The sequence below is a fragment of the Neodiprion virginianus genome, chromosome 5 (genome assembly GCF_021901495.1).
Source record: "Neodiprion virginianus isolate iyNeoVirg1 chromosome 5, iyNeoVirg1.1, whole genome shotgun sequence".
In the NCBI taxonomy this organism is placed as follows: domain Eukaryota; kingdom Metazoa; phylum Arthropoda; class Insecta; order Hymenoptera; family Diprionidae; genus Neodiprion; species Neodiprion virginianus.
This window is the reverse complement of record NC_060881.1, coordinates 25,537,507-25,555,055: the sequence shown is the minus strand read 5'-3', so window position 1 is coordinate 25,555,055 and position 17,549 is coordinate 25,537,507. Positions and strand designations below refer to the sequence as shown.

Below are 17,549 nucleotides of genomic sequence, written 5' to 3'. Positions count from 1 at the left end.
ATAACTGTTGAAATCATTCAAATGTGCCAGAACTTCCGAATTTCACCGAGTGGCGCTAGTGTACGTCTCGACACGTTAGTCCGACTCGGCGAGCGATTCCAACGTTAGTAGGCCTTGGAAAGTCGTTAAGGTAGAACGCGCTCCTGTCCGCTCGCGGTTTGTTCAATTGTGCGGTGAGCCTAAAGTTGAAAAGTTTTTTAACAAGTAAAATTAATGATTTCGCATGAAAGTGGTCATACAGTGATTGGTTATTGGACTTGTACTTCCTAAGAAATCAATAACTTCTTTCAATCCGCAATAAACTTGAATTTATAATTGAACGGGCTTGGTGACACCAATATATTGTTTGGAAAAAGCACTTGTGATAGACGTGAAAAATCTTCTGTCGATCTGTAGATTTGAATATACACTCTGGACATTTGATGATGGGTAAGTTTTGCTAGCCATTAACTATTACTAGAATTTTTTTTCTTAGTGTTTATTGTAACACACAATTGTTTCCTCACATTTCTTCGTTTTCGAAATCGAGGTCGCAGCTGCGTAGCGCATTGATTTTCCGCTACTCTGATAATAGACATAATCAACTAATCCAGCTCGTATGATATAATCTGTACTTGGAGTTTATTCTCTGCACTTTTTGACTGAATGTAGTACCTTTCAAATGTGAACTTAATACCCTACAATTCTAAGGTAGACCAAGTAAAACTCTTACTTCGTTGCTGTACTTTCTTATTCTTGGTTGGACCTAATGGAAGTAGCCAATGATATTGCTTTTCACCACTATGTGCTATATAATTGTTGTGAAAAAAAATCTATTGAAATTGGTGGGTTACATTCGGTACACTTGGTCCCGTAGTTTGAATGGCGGAAGTATGAAATAGAATTTACACAGGAATAATAAAATAATAACCAGTCATTTATTGATTCCGTAGAATGTAGTTTGTACATATATTATGGTATCGTCGCTCACGTTTAATACATTGCTGGTAGCAAATTCGAGCTAATATTACTGAATATACACATGCTTTTAAAAATGTATCAACAGCGTCGGATCAAATATATTCTAACTAATTCATGATTGGATCGAGTTGGTGCCTTTAATGTTAAATATCTTGTCGATTAGATACAAATCTTAACTGTGAGCAATGTGTGAATTCAATTAAGTCGCAGAATGTTGTTGAACAACCAACTTTTCAAGTCGAAGGAAACGAAGCTCAATTTTATGTATTGCAGGATAGTGATTCACTGTACTTATACAGTTCATACTCATTGTCAATATTCGTATACATGACAATGGAATGTGCGAACAGTGTTTCATGTAACAGTCCATTATATTGCATTATAGGGATCTGCTTGCAAAACATCTTGTAGTGCTATTTCTAATATCTTGGCATTTTTTTACAATTATTCCAAGAGCTCAGTCCTCTTCTCAAAAGTGACCAGTTTGACGATCAATATCTGTGATATCCTCAATTATTTCCTGTACTCGTGTACCTATTTTTTTAGCAACGTCTACCTTCTCATTGTTGGGTAAGAAGAGATATTTCCAAACCAAGTCACCGTCGATAATACCTCTGGCAGGATTTCCTTGCATTCTGACGTAGCTTTTATATGTTCTGCAAAAAGCCGAATAGATAACTTATTACTTACTGATTACGTGTACCTGACCGTTTGTGAGTGAAACATGAATCATCAATACGATTTCAGTCCTGGTTTAACAATCATTAAACTTTATCTACCTGTAAGCTTTGGGGTTTAATCCTGCTGTATGTGAAATGTGAGAAACGAGAACATTTTGTAACATCAGCAGTCGTCGATAAGTTTTTTCTGGTACCGGAAGTACATAGCCCAAACTCCCATCTAGGGTAGCTGATAGAAAAAAATGTTGAATGGACTAAAATGTTACCCCAAACGATGTTGATAAAAAATAAATAAATTCGTAATCTATATTTTGACCCTCAAAAATATAGAAAATCGTGATTACGGGTGCCTTGGACTTACTCACCATACATAGTAATATGTCTTCTGTCAGCTCCACTGAAATGCTTTCGATCATTGCCTGGATTATCAAGTTTGCATCTTATACGAAAGAAGGTATTGACCTTTTGCCCTAAATGGAAATCAGCTTTTCTAATCAATTTTTGACCTCCAAGACTTTCTCTAGACTCTGGCTGATACATAAATAATGCCAAGTTGTTTTCACCATCAGCAACAAAAAAACCCAAGTTGTTATTGTCAATCAAATATTCTATTGTGTAAACTTCTGCTGGTCTAAAATCCTGGAATTGTAATGTAGAAAATATGCGAATAAAATACATACTGGCAACAGTTTTTACTTAGGTTCTTAGCAATTATGGGAATGTAGTAACTTACTCTGCTGACAAGGGACAATGTTCTGTATTCTTCTTGAAATCTCAACAAACTGATAGATTTGTAAACGTCGGCAACGAGTATCAAACTCTTAATGCTTAGCATTTGATGAATGTATATTTGCGTATCAATGAAGGCAACCCCAACCAAGTCATTGTCTTTGAGTTGCCATATGTAAATCTGTAAACGAAATTGATAGAACGATCATAGTTAAATTTGTGTAGTTTAATAATTCGTTGGCAAAGCGTGGCCTCAGCTCACCTTTTGTCCAACAGCTGATACTAAAAAGCCTGAAACTTGAGTTATAGCCGTAATTGGACCCTTTTGTTCCTTCGCATAAATTTGTTTAAATCGATTCTTTGTCAGGGGCTGTCCCGGCTCTGGCACGACTTCGATAATATCAAATATAAGTATCTGTTAAATTAATGACACAATTAATACTAATTATTCAGAATTGCTTCAGCACCTGAAGAATTGAAGTGAAATCTTTTTTTTGAGACATTCTCTTTCTTACCCTTCCCCTGCTGGTTATATCTTCACCATAGTTGTAGTTGGTTCCAAGTACAATGTAACCCTTTAGACCAGATCTTGTCCCTTCATAAGCTAGTGAAACATTTTTCAGACAAGTAACGTGTTCCCATTGATCCAGTTCTATTTTGGTATTAGGAATCGTCTCCCAAGAAACGGGGGAAAATAAAACTATGCTGAACTGGTCTTGAGCCGGGTATAGGAAACGTTCATCACGCTCTTCCTCTGTATATTCCTGAGCGATAATTATTTCTCATTATTGTTAATCACATTGCTCTAGTGTACAATGAAAAATTAGCATGGATAGTAATTACCTTGTCTTCACCATTGAATTTGTAATAACTCTTCAAAGGTTCTGCTATACTTGTTATGACGCAATACGTTTTACTCTCAAGATGATAAGTGACAAAATGTGGAGTACAGCGTAGCGGAACTTTTCTCACTGGCCAAGGAGCGTCGTATGACAAATGGGTGGGCAAAACACAAATCCTCAGCTCCTCCTGAAATTTTTATAATTCATAATACTTGCAAAACTTTTGTTTGCTACCTACAGTTCGATAATCTGAAAAGAAATTGCCCCACCTTCCCATTGAAGTAAAGAAAGCCTTGTGGGCAGTTGACATTATTGAATGGAGCAAATGATGTTATGGCTCCGTCAATACCCATAGGGTGTGCTCGCAATTCACCTCTTCCTGTAAGAAATACCCAATGTGGGTATCCACCACAGATAAACACTCCGTTGTATCCAGCGATATTGCTGAAGTAGCGCATCATGCAGACTCTAGTTGTGCTTATGTTAGGTTCACTTTCCTTCTTGGGATTTGGCCTAAAAACCGGGGTCAAATATTCTTTACCTTAATTTCTCTAAATTTATGAATTAAGAGTAAAGTTCCTGAAGTACAAGCATAAATGTACAGGGTCAAGCCGGATTATTATTATTATTATTATTATTATTTTCAAACACTTACAAAAAATTAGATTTGAAATGACCGAAGAAATAAGAACCCACCTTATCTGGCCTGGTATCATGGAATGTTCTAATTTTTTGAACCGCAGCTTTAAGTGTCCTTTGGGATACCTGTATGCTTGATAGATTTGTATTTCCGAATCCATCCTAACGAGTAACATAGGCCTGCTCCCATGATGACCAAGTGAAACCATGAGAATTTCGCGAACCTAAATAATAAAATTTATATCTATTGTTACGCATTGCAATTGATCTTCCTGCGGTTGAAAAAATGATCTAGAGCTACGAGTATATACCTGCATCTCAGGACAAGGAATTTCATTCGTTTGGGACATTTGCAGTGTTGTAGATTCCATGCTATCGTGTAAAACGTATTGTCCATATCCAAAATTACGAATAAGATAACATAATCTTAGTTCCGGGAGAGAATAAATTTCTAGAGTACCGCTGTCTCGATAAATCAGTAGCCAATATGTGGGTTTTACTTCTTGAAGGGACTTTTGCCACCTAAATAACATCCATTAGCCATTGAATAGATTAAATTGAACTAACATAAATTCTTACTACAAGAACTTCACGATGGACAATGTTGACTAATTACCATGGAGATTTTTTGTTAGTTCCATCTTGAGTTTTGGTACGAGGAGGAATCGGCATTTGAAACGCAGGAGCGTCACCGTACAGCAAATCGTCTTCATCATCAACGCTTCCAGCAAGGATAGGCTCTTCAATTACTTTTTCTTCCCTGGAACCAGCGTCATCGGTATCGTCAGGATGGTGGGTTGTGAATATGCCACTAACGTCTCTGTACGCACAAAGGGTATCGACTTGTGGTCTCTGTGGAAAAGCATTCAGATTATTCTACTATCAGAATCATTGAATGACTTAAAGCCAGGTTTCATTATCCTGCAGTATCTTCTTTTTCTTAGCTAACTCGACTGTGACAATGTATTTTCGACTTACAAAGAGAAGATTAGCAGGATGAATATGCAGTCGGGCAGCACCTCTGGTTTCTCTGAGCGTTAACAGCATCACTTGACCATCTTCTGAGAGAAGTGTGACATATGGATCAGCACAGCTGGCGTGTACAATAGGACAACCCAGATCGATGGGTATATGTTGAATCTGTGACAAAAGTTTGCTGGTAATGATCTAGTCATTGTTGATACGTCTTTAGCAGTCGTAATTAGGTTTGAAATTAATGTAACCTGTTCCAGTCCCTGCATTAGTCTAACACCCAATTGTGTGACTTGAACAATGTATTTATTTGCCCCAAGATTTCCAGCAAATATTGTTGTGCCTTGAGTACTGAAGCCGCTATGATCCACTTCATTGATTTCTTGGCCAGTTTGCAAAATCTAAGGAAGAAGAGTACAAAAGAGTGTGTATCAGTAGGAGCAATTGGAGAAATATTGCAGCAACGTTTTCTCCGTTTCAAAGCGAAATTTGTATCGGTACCATTGTAGAATCTTCGTGACTTAAAATCAAAAAAGCATGCGTTCCATCCGCTTCAGCTTTAGCTTGTTCGTCGTTATTAACGGCTCCTATCACAGTCCACATATCTTCGCACCCAGGTAGTTCAAAAGTAGTGACAACCTTGAAATGATTAGTGTATCATCTTACTACAGTTATTTTTAAAGATTGATCTTAAAAAACTTAGGAAACAATTACCCATATACCATATTATATTTGATTTTTATTTCATTAGATAAACGGGCTCGTAGCCCTATTTAAGAATGCATATAATATAAGAGGCCGATTTTCGCAAAGTTACATAAGTAATAAAATGCATAAATTCATAGGTTTCAACTTGATAAGGCTGAGTACTGCTACCAAGACTAGACAGAACGACCAGATGCAAGGTTAATGGACTCATTATCACAACATTTATCCACTAATTTAACCTTAGATTTCAAAATATTAAAGTCATTGTATTGTAGTATTATTCCAAATATAAGTCGAGGTTTTTTGTTGCTGACATGACTCTTAAAAATCGTTCTCAACTTATATTCGAAACAATACGGTAACTGATATCTGAGAAAGTATTGCTTACTTGAGGTCGGACAGAACGTTGCAGAACACAGAGAGCTCCATTTTTGCCGTATCCTGAAGTCGTGACTAGTTCAACGTCAGGATCTTGATTGTGGGAGAATTCTTCAGATAAAAAGGCAGGCTCTCCCATCGATATATTTCCACAAGGTCCTATATTCAATAAACTGTCGCACACCTGAAAATAAATTATATGATACCATCGATGTAAATATTATCGGATTGATCACTCTCTCAACGTCCAAGGAAATTGTTATCTACTGATGCATACCTCGAAAATGTATGATGTTATTTGCATAGAAGCTTGCATTTCACTACCATAAACTTCAAGCTCTTCAGGATCTTTGATATCTAATACATCGGATGCCATCCAATCACCAAGATAGTCTTGTTTCAATTTCTTAGCAGGTGTCTCACCACTATTTTCCTCATTATTATCATCACGGTCGTCATTGAGTTCATCGGTATCATCGTGAACATTACGATCTTTACTTTCATTATCATTTCCACTGACACGGTTTTCGTCATCAGTGTCCAGAGTTACCTCCTCTCTTTGAATGGTCGTTATTGTTGTTGTAGGGTTCTCAGGCTCTTTCTCCGTGAACCTCAACAATAGAGAATTTCCAAGCCGAGAACCAAGAAACAGATAATTATCTTCATATGTGCAGACCTGCAGAATTATAAGCAATTATTTTGTGGGTGAAACAGATCAGTGCTAACACAAGATTGTTTTTCAGCCTTTGATGCTTAGGCATAACTTACGCATGACGTTAACACACTGGCAGCAGCCTTGTCAAAATGAAAACCACGAACAGATCGCATGCTGTCCGCGAAAAGGGACAGAACATACAATTCACCGCTCTTCAATGATATGACCAAACGATCAGAGGATATGAATGCCACCTGGGCACCTTCCAAGCTCATTTTAACGCCCTCCTGAGGCTCTGTAAACAGGAACAAAACATAGTACAACTTTCAAAATAAGGAGAAGTTTGACAACTAAGCGGCTGAGCATTAAACCAGATACTAACTGAGCGGAAAGTTGGTGCTGGTTTCTGCCATACTATTCAGTGATACACCGTATGGCGGGATACTCTGATTAAGATAAATCAGAGAATTTACAGCCATGATGAGAGTTCCACCAAGTGGTTTTCTCACAGCAACTGCCTGGCAGCAGTCAAAAGGCAGATTTGATACTGACCAAATAATTGGATGAACTTTCTGTTGGATGTTTAAGGATATTGCAACCATAGCGCAGGTATCTTGCCTGACCGCGATACGCCTGAACAGAAATTCAATGTTAAGTCAAATTTTATGTCTGACAGGAATCTGTACACTTATATTAACACTAGATCAGTTGCATACCCTGCAAACGTCCTGACTGGTTCATAAAGGATCAACAGAGTTGGCTCATAATATCCGTGCAAAAATTGCAAGTCTATTATGTTGTCCATTTTTTCCTCTAGCGTTTTCAGAACAATCATGTACGAAGACAAGATTGGAGTTTTATGCGATGATGATGTCTTGGGGGCCTCAAGCAGATCTCCATCATCGATAATCGGATCCTTGCGAAAGGGAAGAACTACCAATTTCCTACCGTAAACAAGCATGACTGCGCATCGTCCCTCGGGATCAACCCTGACCATAGGTATATGGTGATGATTTGTCCAGCCATCCTATGCCAATCAAAATTATAAGTCATTGTTTAAAGTGTTTATATGATAAGTTAAAGCCAAAGAGTCAAGAGCACTGCTGCTCACCCGCATTTCTTCCTCCTCGAAGTAATGCAACGATACTGTGCGGAGATCATGAGTGTCCAAGTCGTATTCAACAACGGAAAGTTTTGCATCTCTGAAGCTCAGGAGAAGAGAATCCCTTTGGGATCCAACAAGGCGGACCGCCTGCATGGACATTATGTTGCCGTGCAATGTATATTGGGCCAGACATTCCAGTTTCATTTTTGGTGGTCGTGATTCTGTTAGTACAAGAATTAAATTTCAGTATAAATTGTAATACTGAGTACAGGTTTGACGCAAGAACCGACCTGTGTATTTTTCTTTCTTGGTGCCATCGACGTCTGGTATCAAACGGAAAGCTCTGATGATATTCGCTCCAGCTACAACGAGGCATTTTTCTGTTTGACTAAAGAAGCAGCAGGTGATCGCGTGTTCGACACCCGTGGCTGGGTGCGTGCTTTTGCAAATTGAATACATCTCTGTGCATAGGTCCCGATAAATTGTCGGGGAAAGTCAGATTAACAACAATGAAACATTGAGGTTATAGCGATCGCCGGCTCACGGATTAAACAATTCAATGACTTTGACTTATCGATTTGACACGGTTTTATTGCTTCTAGACATTACAACATCAATTTTCCGCTACGTTGATTAATTTGATAGAATTGACCTCTAGCTGTTACGGCGGTTGATTCGCCTAAAACCGCAATAACTTCACCTACGCCATAGTTGGTGGTTATATATCTGTAGCAGGGGGAGTTCACTCAATGCTTTTAGATGGGACCGAATTTTGGCAGGCTGCAGGAGTACACTGTAGCAACACAATATTGAAAAATTCGCAGTTACTATATTTCTATAGTTATTTCTTGCTAGAGTATAGTAACATGTCAGCATTACTTAGGATGTTAAGAGCGCCCTCTACCGAGTGCGATTGGAGAAAATTTAAGCGCAGAAGTTTAAATGAAAGAGAATATGATTTTAAAAATTGCAGTTGTAAATAGTTAAATAGCAATAAAAGTCAGCTCCAAAAATAAATAATTTTAAATAAAAATAACAAATCAATAATAAATAGTAAATGACAAATAATGCTCGAAATCACAAAAAAATTCAAGATAACCAATGTTTACACATGTAATCGCAGTAACATAGGATACAAGAATGGCGGAATATTATTTTCCGGCTGCACATGTGCACATTATTATTATTAGCAGTTCTACCACTCTAAAATATTCACATCTAGTAGAATTTTGTTTTCGTAACTTGTCGCGCCATACTCCTGCAGCCTGCCAAAATTGCTTGGAGTGGGGGTAAAGAGTGAACTCCCCCTGATCTGTAGTAGGCAATCACGGTGCGGATGAGAGAGATATCATATCCTGTCTGATGGTTTTCTCAGTCTCGCCAGCATGACGAAGACTGTCCATAGGATACAGTTAGAAGAGAAACTCCATGCGTGGCTATAACACGTCGAAAGAGTCCATCTGATGGGAGCGTATGTATTATTCTAATAGAGTAATGCCAGTATCAGGTAAATGTAACAAACACAATCTAACAACTTGTAGGAAGTTTTCTGTGCGTCTGTAACTTTTATACCATATTATTCGGCTAGATAATCAGATGATTGCATTTTTTTAGACATTGGTATATACAAATTGCTCAATTGTGATCTGAAAACCACAGCTGTAATTATTACAAGATATTAAAATAGGATTGCAGAATTTGGCAAAAACGATAAAGTTATACTGCACTTGAGTACTAACATTTGATTTGTCTATTCGATTGTTGCCTTATACTAATTTTAATTTTTATTATAACAGGGTCACCGAAGAATAACTGGTAGTATAATTATCATAAATAGCGTTTATTTAAAAAAAAATCAATTATTTATAATGAAACAGTCATGCGTCTCACAATCACGCAGAATCTATACAAATATTGTACACCATGATTGAAATGAATTTAGGAGTTCGATGTTAGACGATCAATGTTTCTTGGTGCTCTTTGAAAGTTTCTCATATTTGCTCTTGCTAGAATACCACAGGGCAAACGGAATGGCCAGTGATGGCAGGGTCATCACTGCGAATGCTGCCCAATCAATCTGTAAGAAGAATTCAGTCAGATAAAAGCAGAAATCTTTATGATTAAGAGTATGCGACAGAACTACTAGATGGTGGCAACTTACTACGTGAGAAGAGAACTTCTTGTCATAATCTCTGAATGCAACAACAAGACCTTCGCCAGGCTCGCTGCTGACGGCAACCTGCATCCTGGGAGCGTCCTCAGTGCGGCGATACAAGACCTCGGCAGCGGTGAAATTGAAGTAACCGTATTTCCTTGGCCTTACAACAACTGTGTGGCTGACATTTGTGCCTGGAGGAACACGGTCAATTCTAGCATTTAGTTCCCCACTAATGTGGGCGAAATTGTCAGGATGGAAGGAGTTGTCTGTTATTTCAACTTCCAGTGCAGCAGAATTGCCGACATTGTGAACTGTGTACTGTAATCAGATAAGAATTTGTCTTGTTTAATTATGTTGTTTGGTATGGATTTTGGATCCTCAACCAGAATAATTGAGTTTTTTTGTCGGATTTTAGGTGCCTGAAAATAAGTTGTTATAGCATATTTATAAAAAATTGCTGTTCGCTATTGCTTGGGGCAGTATAGCTATGCCAAAAGTCATGGTAAACAAATGCAGTAAAAAAGATTGACTTGCTGTGCTAGGCAACTAACATAATGACTTTGATCCATGCAGTAATAATGGTGAACCCTGAAAGGAGCAATAAAGTCCAGCACTTTTTAAGCTTCAGGAATGGTTGATAATGTTTGAAAACAAAAATTGAAAGAACGAGGTTAATGTATCAGAATATCAAAGAATAAATATTGTATGATTGTTCCAAATTAAGTTGCAAAGTTAGCAATATTATGACTGCTACAGCTTATGTTATACCAAGAATGGCTGTCATTTTTCACTTCATTCGAATTCAATTTCCTTGAAAACATGATGTGATGGAAGATTTCTGTTGCTGAAACTTCATTTAGTATTAAAAAAGTCGACACAATGTCAGGTTGTTTCATAATTAAATTCTGTCGAATAATGTTATTTATGGCTAGTTTGATTTTGATTCAAATTAAAATATATCCTTCAGTGAAATGGCTGAACTACCAGTCGAAGTGCCAGTTACTACAATTGTCAGAAAGATAAACTATGATTTAAAGACCAGATGATTCGACCCGTAACCGTAGGAAGGACGATAGGTCTCAGTGCCAATGGTATCCAGATACTCAGAAGTTGAATTAGCGTTCCTCACCTTAACCACAATGTCCATTGTCTCGACGAGATATCTATTAAGAATTTGTTTGGATACCAATAGGTGAGCAGCTTCATTTACTTCATCTTCGCAGCGGCCGATGGCCAGAATGGCAGCTAGCCCAAGTAGCACAGCGGAGTACTTCATTTTCTGAGGAAAGAACAATGCAGCATATATTAGATTATTCCTGGAAAAATTGTCGCAATTTACTACTCCACGTACGTTGAAATTACGCGAGCATCCGCATGTCATATGTTAGCGAAAGGTGAGGTCGAAATCGCGGTGAAATCGGTGCGATAAATCCGGGCCGCTAATAGTGACTGGAGTTGTTATTTCGAAATGTTGAATAATTGAGCCAGATTTTAGCTTACAACAGGATCGTACCGGTTGATCAATTTTATTCAATAATTAATGATAAATGTAATTTTCCTTACTTACTGTTATCGTAGGAAGACGACGGTTACCCTATGACCATGGAATAACTGGATTGACTACGTCGGTCCTGCAGGGTGCATAGGTAAACTGTCGAAAGTTCCAACTGCGCCGCGTCGCCTGCCACGTTTCCTCGCCAGCCGGTCAAACGGGGGAAAATATCCACGCCTGCGCTTTTTCCGGCTCACTTTCGCCGGTGCGCACTTCCGTCTGAGGCCTGTGCTCCATCGGTAACGCAAATCTGACACTACGGACCCTACGGACACAACAAGGCGTTACACTTGACAGGTGTCAGTTTTGTCAGAACCTGCAGCGAATGATCGAAATAAATACACACAGGGTGTGCGATGCGATTGATCTTACGCAAAAGCTGATTCATTCTGATTGTAGACTATTGATGTACGAGAGGCAGAGAATCAGAGGAATATTCCAAGCTGAAAAAATTTTGATCTATTTTTCTCAACTGAATTATCATAGGCTGCAATTCTGCAGATTGATAACCTGTTCCTACTGAGTTTGACTCCTATTTATTTGTTCTGAAATGGCAAAGGTATACCTACCTGATCAGGAGCTTGAAACTAAGGTGAAAAAAGGTATGCAAATCAAACTGGCCCTCGATCCTTATGATAAAATTCAATTGAAAACAGTATCATATTTTACGTTCTACTATTTTCAGCCACAGAGAGGATATCTGAAAATATGCATATAGTGGCCAACGAACCATCTCTTGCCTTTTATCGTCTTCAGGAGCATGTCAGGAAGGCATTGCCACCTATGGTCGAAAGACGTGTTGAAGTTTTAGTGCTTCAGCAGCAGCTACAAGGGCGCTGTTACGACGCTGAGTATGCTGTAAGTGCTATCAAGGCAATGGAAGGGGCAGGAAAAAATTATGACAATACCTTGGATCTCATTAAGAATGCGATATTCTACAAACAACAATTGAAGTATCAAGAACAGCGCAGACTGAAGAAAGATGGCTCCAAGGACTCGGTCTACAAGAGGCTTTCAGCTCATATTCCAACTCTGGAACACTTGCCTGATGAGATATCAGACGTCGTTAGAGAGACTGCAAATAAAGTTGAATCTATGATGAACCATGCTAGGCACTCCACCGACGCTCAGAAGAATTCTAATTGATAATTTCTCTTTTGAATCGTTGATGGATTCATTCAATTCTGTATATACCAAATCATTCAGGGCATCATCTGCTTCGGTACTTGAATTTTTTTTATCTTATATTCTCGTGCTTGCTTAATGTTCAAATATATAATTCCTTGCAGCAACGATAGGTGTTCTAATTTACTGTGTAATAATAGTTCATAGTTTTTGTTACATTGTATTCGCATAATCTGCACTTTTCTGATAGGAAATTATGAAAGCTGGGAGTGAAAATTTTTGGGAACAGGTATATTCAAATACTGTGATGCCTCAGTCACATACAATCTTAAATATTAATCTTCAAAATGTATAAGATTTGGGTTTTAGTGAGAGTATTCACCTTATAAGGCATAATTTATTGTGTAAGTGAGGAATGACTGTTGTCAATTTTAAAAATTATTGGATATGTTAAAAGTTTGAAATTTAATTTTCAACCACTGAACTTTTGAAAGTTCGAGAATTGCAAATTGTATCAATCGTTGATAATTAACAAAAAAATTAAAATTAAAAATTAGAAATTAAAAAACAGTGAAAATAAAGCGTTCGACATTTGTGTCGAACAGCTTGAACGAACGTAATTGGCCAAGTAGATGATAACCATTTCCAACATGCCCAATTAAAGACTCAATACTCCGGGAAAAAGTGCACGATTGGTGCGCCAGTCGAACTATTATTGGTCAATGAACTCGAAAAACACGAATGGGCGGTGAGATTCACTCGTTGACAGATTAATGAATGAATAATTGCGCGAACAAGTCCCGAATTACAAATAAACTAAGCGAGCGAGCATGAATGAAGCGGATAGTAAGCAGCTGAGGAAATCTGAGAGATCGGTTACGACGACAGATCAACAAGTGGTTATTGATATCAACGTCAATAACGAACGGGAAGACAATGGCGATGAGGAAGAGGTTGACGAGGTCGAAGAAGACGAGGAAGACGAAGACGAGAATGACTGGTGGGAAAGCGATGCCGCCTCGAGCACTGGGTCGTATTATTCCGACAATGATAGGTATTTGACAGTTGCCTGACTTTTGGCGCCTCATAATTAGTCTCATAACCTCACTATGAACACAGGATAAAACGTATAATTGTAGTTCAATCGTCGAGTGGGATTCTGCGATCAAATGGACTGGAGAGGTATTCTATATCGAATCTCTGCCTAGCAGCTTAGCCGAAACCCGTGATGACCATTCTCCGCTTTGTCGTGAACCCAAATCCTTATCACCAGAGTTAACTAGGAGACGCAGCACCAGAGCTGGCAAGCTCATGCGTCTTATAAGGCGGCGAGAAAGCAGAAGATGCAGCGTCAGGAACAAAAAGACGAGAGATGTGACTGGGGAGAAAGGTCATACCTTGGGTGCAAATGAAGCAAAGTTTTTTCAAAGAGGAGGCACTGCGCAAGAGACTACTAAGGAAGTTACATTCAGGGACAGTGAGGTAAGTTGTGTAAAAAGCTAAGCGAAAGAACCTGACCCCCATAAGCATATAGGTGATATTTTCAGGCAGGTGAAATCAAGGAAGTTACAGTCAGAATTGATCCTGGCAAAAGACACAAGATGGGTAGACGAGCTTCTCTGTGCGAAGCTTACCTTGGTATTGTACCAGGCGCCTTTTCTGACAATATCAGAGTCATGGTTGCAGGTTTTGTTCCTGGGGGAGAAGCCATCAAAGATAAAAACATCAAGATTGGTGATTGGCTGAAAAGCATGGATGGCAGAGAAGTGAATATTGAAAACTTAGAAAGCTTACTGTCTAAAATTCTTGAGCTGCAAAATGTAAGATCGTGGAATGATTTAGATTATATATGAAATTGATTGCTTGTCGGTTAAAAATCGTCAAAATTCTAATTATATTTCTTAGGTAAAGTTAGAACTGCAAAGAGTTGCTGGTAGTGAAATTGGTAAAACTGCGTTGGAAAGTAATTTTGACAAGGTAAAAAATGATTACAAGCAAGTAAATCCATCTGTTGATTACAACTGAGGTGCATATGGTACTTTTCATTCTACAGCCACAATCGCCAATGGTGCGTCGATTGGTATCGGAGGAGGAATCCCATCCATTGATGGAATCGCTTTTGAAACACTCTGTGGGTATAACATTTATAAAGACAACTGGCCTTTCTGAAACCGGACCAGAGCTTCAGGATGTTCTATACACATTTCCGAGGTCGTGTGATAATAGTACTCAGTCTATTCTGTGTCGAGCAAGAGGGGCATTCGCTACCCTCGATCACATGCTTCCTGGAATATCGGGTCCTCGTCCAATAAGGTTTTTATTTTGTAACTATACTTTGTGAATATTATAAGAATACAAATTCTGTTATTTATTATTATTCATTTTTTTACTTATATGACCGTTCATTCAATCAATTAATATGTAATCTAACGTTTGACCATATTTTTACGTTCTAGCACATCTACTTGGTTTGAGAACAAACTGATCCATATTTCCTATGTATCCAAGGGAGAAGAATTGCTTTTACTAGCACTGCCAGAAAAATTGTAAGTTGCAAAATGAAACAGTTTTTTATTTTGTTTCATTAATTCAACACATGTAAACACTTATGCATTTGCAGTTGCTGTCTTCAAGAAACATTGGAAATAACTGAAGATGTTGTACGAGTTCTAGAATTTAGTTATCGGACTTTGGGGGAGTGTTTCACTCCAAAAGAATATCATTCCACTTTAGACCATTTCTTCTCATTGCTGTTTTGGAGACTGAGTAAAGAATCGACGAACGTAGCTTTTACAAACGAATCAAAAAATGATTTGTCATATAGTTTAAAAGCATCAAATTTTCACGATACTTTGCCAGCTGCACGTTTTATCCAATTGCCAAGAGATGCTCAAATCCAAATAGATGCGGCTTTGAACGAAATGGAAGCTATGGACTACAGAGATTGGGTGATTGAAATATAAATTCTGATCACTTGTAAACTGGAAATATTTACCAAATTTCTGTCGTATTATTACCACACTAGTCACGGATATGTTATTAATTCTTTCCAGAATGAAGATCCTATGGATTGTCAACGCCTTTATACAATTCTTGGAAGTTGTCTATATCACAAAGATTTTCTTCTGGGATCTCATCTACCCCATCAAGATCTGATTGAAATTCATAGCTTCTTACGTCAAAAAGGATTACTGAATTTAATCAAAAACGAACCCGTGAAATCTTTGATTGTATGGAAGGAAGTCTATCCTTTGTCGTGTAATCGCGGTCATCTGCAGCCTGACGTTGAAAACGAAAAACCCTTTGTACCTAATGGAAAGTGGTTCTTACTCGTTGTTGGTTTTGGTAACCAGTTATTGGCTGTTCTACTTGAGTCTGGAGGATGTACAGCAGAGTAAGGATGATGTTTGATTACATTTTGATGGGCTAGATGAATTTTTTTTTCGACCTTGTGTTTGAAAGACATTTTACGTAACCTTGTGAATAAAACTATTTCTGAACATCCTTATTTTAGACTTGAAAACAATGCCAGCCCAGATGTATTTTATGTAGAAGAGGCGCAGGAAACTTTAAAACACGTACAAAAAATCGGTATACCAACATTGGCTGAGAAATGGATCGCGGCCAATACTAGATCAGGAATTGAGCTAACTCAAGATGGGACAGTGAACAAATCTATTCCTAGCATTGCCGAAAATTTATTTGGTCTGGTAAAATCAAACGACCCTCGTTCCACATTGCCAAAAACAAACTCTGTGGCCAGTAAAAAGAGCCTGGAAGTATCATCCATTTTAAAAAGACGCAGTCTCGAACAGAGTACTATCTCCACAGGATCTGGTATGCATTTCTAATGCACTTGTTTGCGTAATTTTCATATAGTGCACATGCTCTGGAATGTTCTCAATTTGAGTGGTTTATTCATCCACAGTCTATTCTTTGCAAACTTCTGAAGATTCTATAAGTCAGGGAACTGGAGCAGTCAGTGAAGCAAGTGATGATGTTGCTCCAATCCTAGGCCGACGTGCAACGAGAGAGAAAATAAATAATACGAATTCTCGACAATCTGATGGCAGTGACTCTGACATGGATTATGATCGGGTGAGGCGTTTAAAAAATAGCTAAGTTTTCATAATAAGCAGTAATACCATAAGATGTTAATTAACCGTGTTCTGATCTGTTTCAAACGTTACTTTTCTTTGTAGAATGAGAGTCAGCCAAGTACAATGGATATAACAGACATTCGTCAAAACTTGTTGACTCAAGCAGAATATATAGTGCCAAAAAAGGTGAGCGCAGGTACCGAAGACACTTTGCTTCACTATGTGCATTTAGATACACTTGAAGGTGTTTTATTATCTTCGAATGTCGGGATCAACGGGAGTGTGAAGGATTCAAAAGTTCTTGGACTCTTCAACAGCGCTGCCCGTGTCATTCATAAACTTCTTCAAAGAACTGTGAGGTTTGAGAAAATGCTCAATCAAGATACGGACAAATCTGTGATTAACAAGAGTTTGATCGCCATCAAGGAACATGGTGTCCTTTTCGAGTGCGAAGGTGATACATACTGGGTAGTTGGACGTTCGTATACATCACCACAACCTCGAGAACTGTACGTCTGTTATCGGGATTCAGCGCCCCAAAGTTTGATCGAAATGGCATTCAGATTGAATACAATCTAAAACAGTGTAAAGCTTTATATTGTATGCTCATCATCCATCTTGCCTTTTTATGCTTCACCGTTAATTGAAAACTGTTGTAGATGGTTACGCACTTGGAGTTGAAGTACAATTCTTGCACGTAGTATTTAGTTCTCGTTGAGATAGAATGTGTAATGTATGTTAGTGATGATTTTTAAAATGACAAAAATATATTTTCAAAAAAGAAATTTTGCAATATGTCTGAACGTAATGTATTATTCAAATTTTGCCGCTCTACGCGCTAAAGACTACGCGCTCTGTACCGAGTTGAAGCCGTACCAAACAGAGAGAGATTGGAGACAACGGCGACAACACAGATGCTAGCGTTTACTGTCACCACGAAGTAGTG

General features: G+C 38.2%; 4 protein-coding genes and 1 long non-coding RNA gene across 9 annotated transcripts; 3 read left to right on the top strand and 2 right to left on the bottom strand.

The window, feature by feature from the left end:
- Window positions 1–128: 128 nt before the first annotated feature.
- Window positions 129–7,777, top strand: LOC124304395 (uncharacterized). The gene is made up of 5 exons (XR_006908166.1): window positions 129–429; window positions 4,486–4,642; window positions 4,795–5,009; window positions 6,652–7,562; window positions 7,641–7,777. It is a non-coding gene; the product is annotated as an uncharacterized LOC124304395 (long non-coding RNA).
- LOC124304376 (cleavage and polyadenylation specificity factor subunit 1) lies at window positions 899–8,127 on the bottom strand. Its single transcript, XM_046762482.1, has 21 exons — window positions 7,959–8,127; window positions 7,675–7,889; window positions 7,280–7,590; window positions 6,946–7,196; window positions 6,677–6,858; window positions 6,186–6,584; window positions 5,919–6,092; window positions 5,324–5,461; window positions 5,074–5,223; window positions 4,829–4,990; window positions 4,467–4,702; window positions 4,162–4,372; window positions 3,908–4,074; window positions 3,481–3,724; window positions 3,213–3,398; window positions 2,885–3,133; window positions 2,632–2,784; window positions 2,374–2,550; window positions 2,006–2,279; window positions 1,740–1,869; window positions 899–1,616 (listed from the first exon to the last, which is right to left on the bottom strand). The coding sequence occupies exons 1-21, from the start codon at window positions 8,125–8,127 to the stop codon at window positions 1,430–1,432; spliced, it is 4,365 nt and encodes a 1,454-aa protein (XP_046618438.1). The 3' UTR covers window positions 899–1,429.
- Window positions 8,128–9,365: 1,238 nt separating this feature from the next.
- On the bottom strand, window positions 9,366–11,540 carry LOC124304392 (translocon-associated protein subunit beta). Of its 2 annotated transcripts, none has more exons than XM_046762530.1 (4): window positions 11,394–11,540; window positions 10,956–11,105; window positions 9,830–10,144; window positions 9,366–9,745 (listed from the first exon to the last, which is right to left on the bottom strand). In XM_046762530.1, exons 2-4 carry the CDS (start codon window positions 11,100–11,102, stop codon window positions 9,629–9,631), a joined length of 579 nt encoding a protein of 192 aa, XP_046618486.1. In that variant the 5' UTR covers window positions 11,103–11,105; window positions 11,394–11,540; the 3' UTR covers window positions 9,366–9,628. The 2 variants fall into 2 exon arrangements, with proteins under 2 accessions (XP_046618486.1, XP_046618487.1); XM_046762531.1 differs by having other exon boundaries at window positions 11,390–11,520.
- A 92-nt stretch (window positions 11,541–11,632) lies between these two features.
- On the top strand, window positions 11,633–12,670 carry LOC124304393 (BLOC-1-related complex subunit 8 homolog). 2 transcript variants are annotated; one of them, XM_046762534.1, is made up of 3 exons: window positions 11,633–11,980; window positions 12,064–12,236; window positions 12,324–12,670. In XM_046762534.1, exons 1-3 carry the CDS (start codon window positions 11,929–11,931, stop codon window positions 12,522–12,524), a joined length of 426 nt encoding a protein of 141 aa, XP_046618490.1. In that variant the 5' UTR covers window positions 11,633–11,928; the 3' UTR covers window positions 12,525–12,670. The 2 variants fall into 2 exon arrangements, with proteins under 2 accessions (XP_046618490.1, XP_046618488.1); XM_046762532.1 differs by having other exon boundaries at window positions 11,635–11,980; window positions 12,064–12,670.
- A 141-nt stretch (window positions 12,671–12,811) lies between these two features.
- LOC124304377 (protein inturned) lies at window positions 12,812–17,473 on the top strand. 3 transcript variants are annotated; one of them, XM_046762484.1, is made up of 11 exons: window positions 12,812–13,557; window positions 13,643–13,985; window positions 14,051–14,323; window positions 14,409–14,480; window positions 14,557–14,816; window positions 14,960–15,049; window positions 15,124–15,451; window positions 15,557–15,897; window positions 16,018–16,340; window positions 16,456–16,601; window positions 16,706–17,473. In XM_046762484.1, the coding sequence occupies exons 1-11, from the start codon at window positions 13,334–13,336 to the stop codon at window positions 17,180–17,182; spliced, it is 2,877 nt and encodes a 958-aa protein (XP_046618440.1). In that variant the 5' UTR covers window positions 12,812–13,333; the 3' UTR covers window positions 17,183–17,473. The 3 variants fall into 3 exon arrangements, with proteins under 3 accessions (XP_046618440.1, XP_046618441.1, XP_046618439.1); XM_046762485.1 differs by having other exon boundaries at window positions 13,715–13,985; window positions 16,432–16,601; window positions 16,706–17,466; XM_046762483.1 differs by having other exon boundaries at window positions 16,432–16,601; window positions 16,706–17,466.
- Window positions 17,474–17,549: the final 76 nt, after the last annotated feature.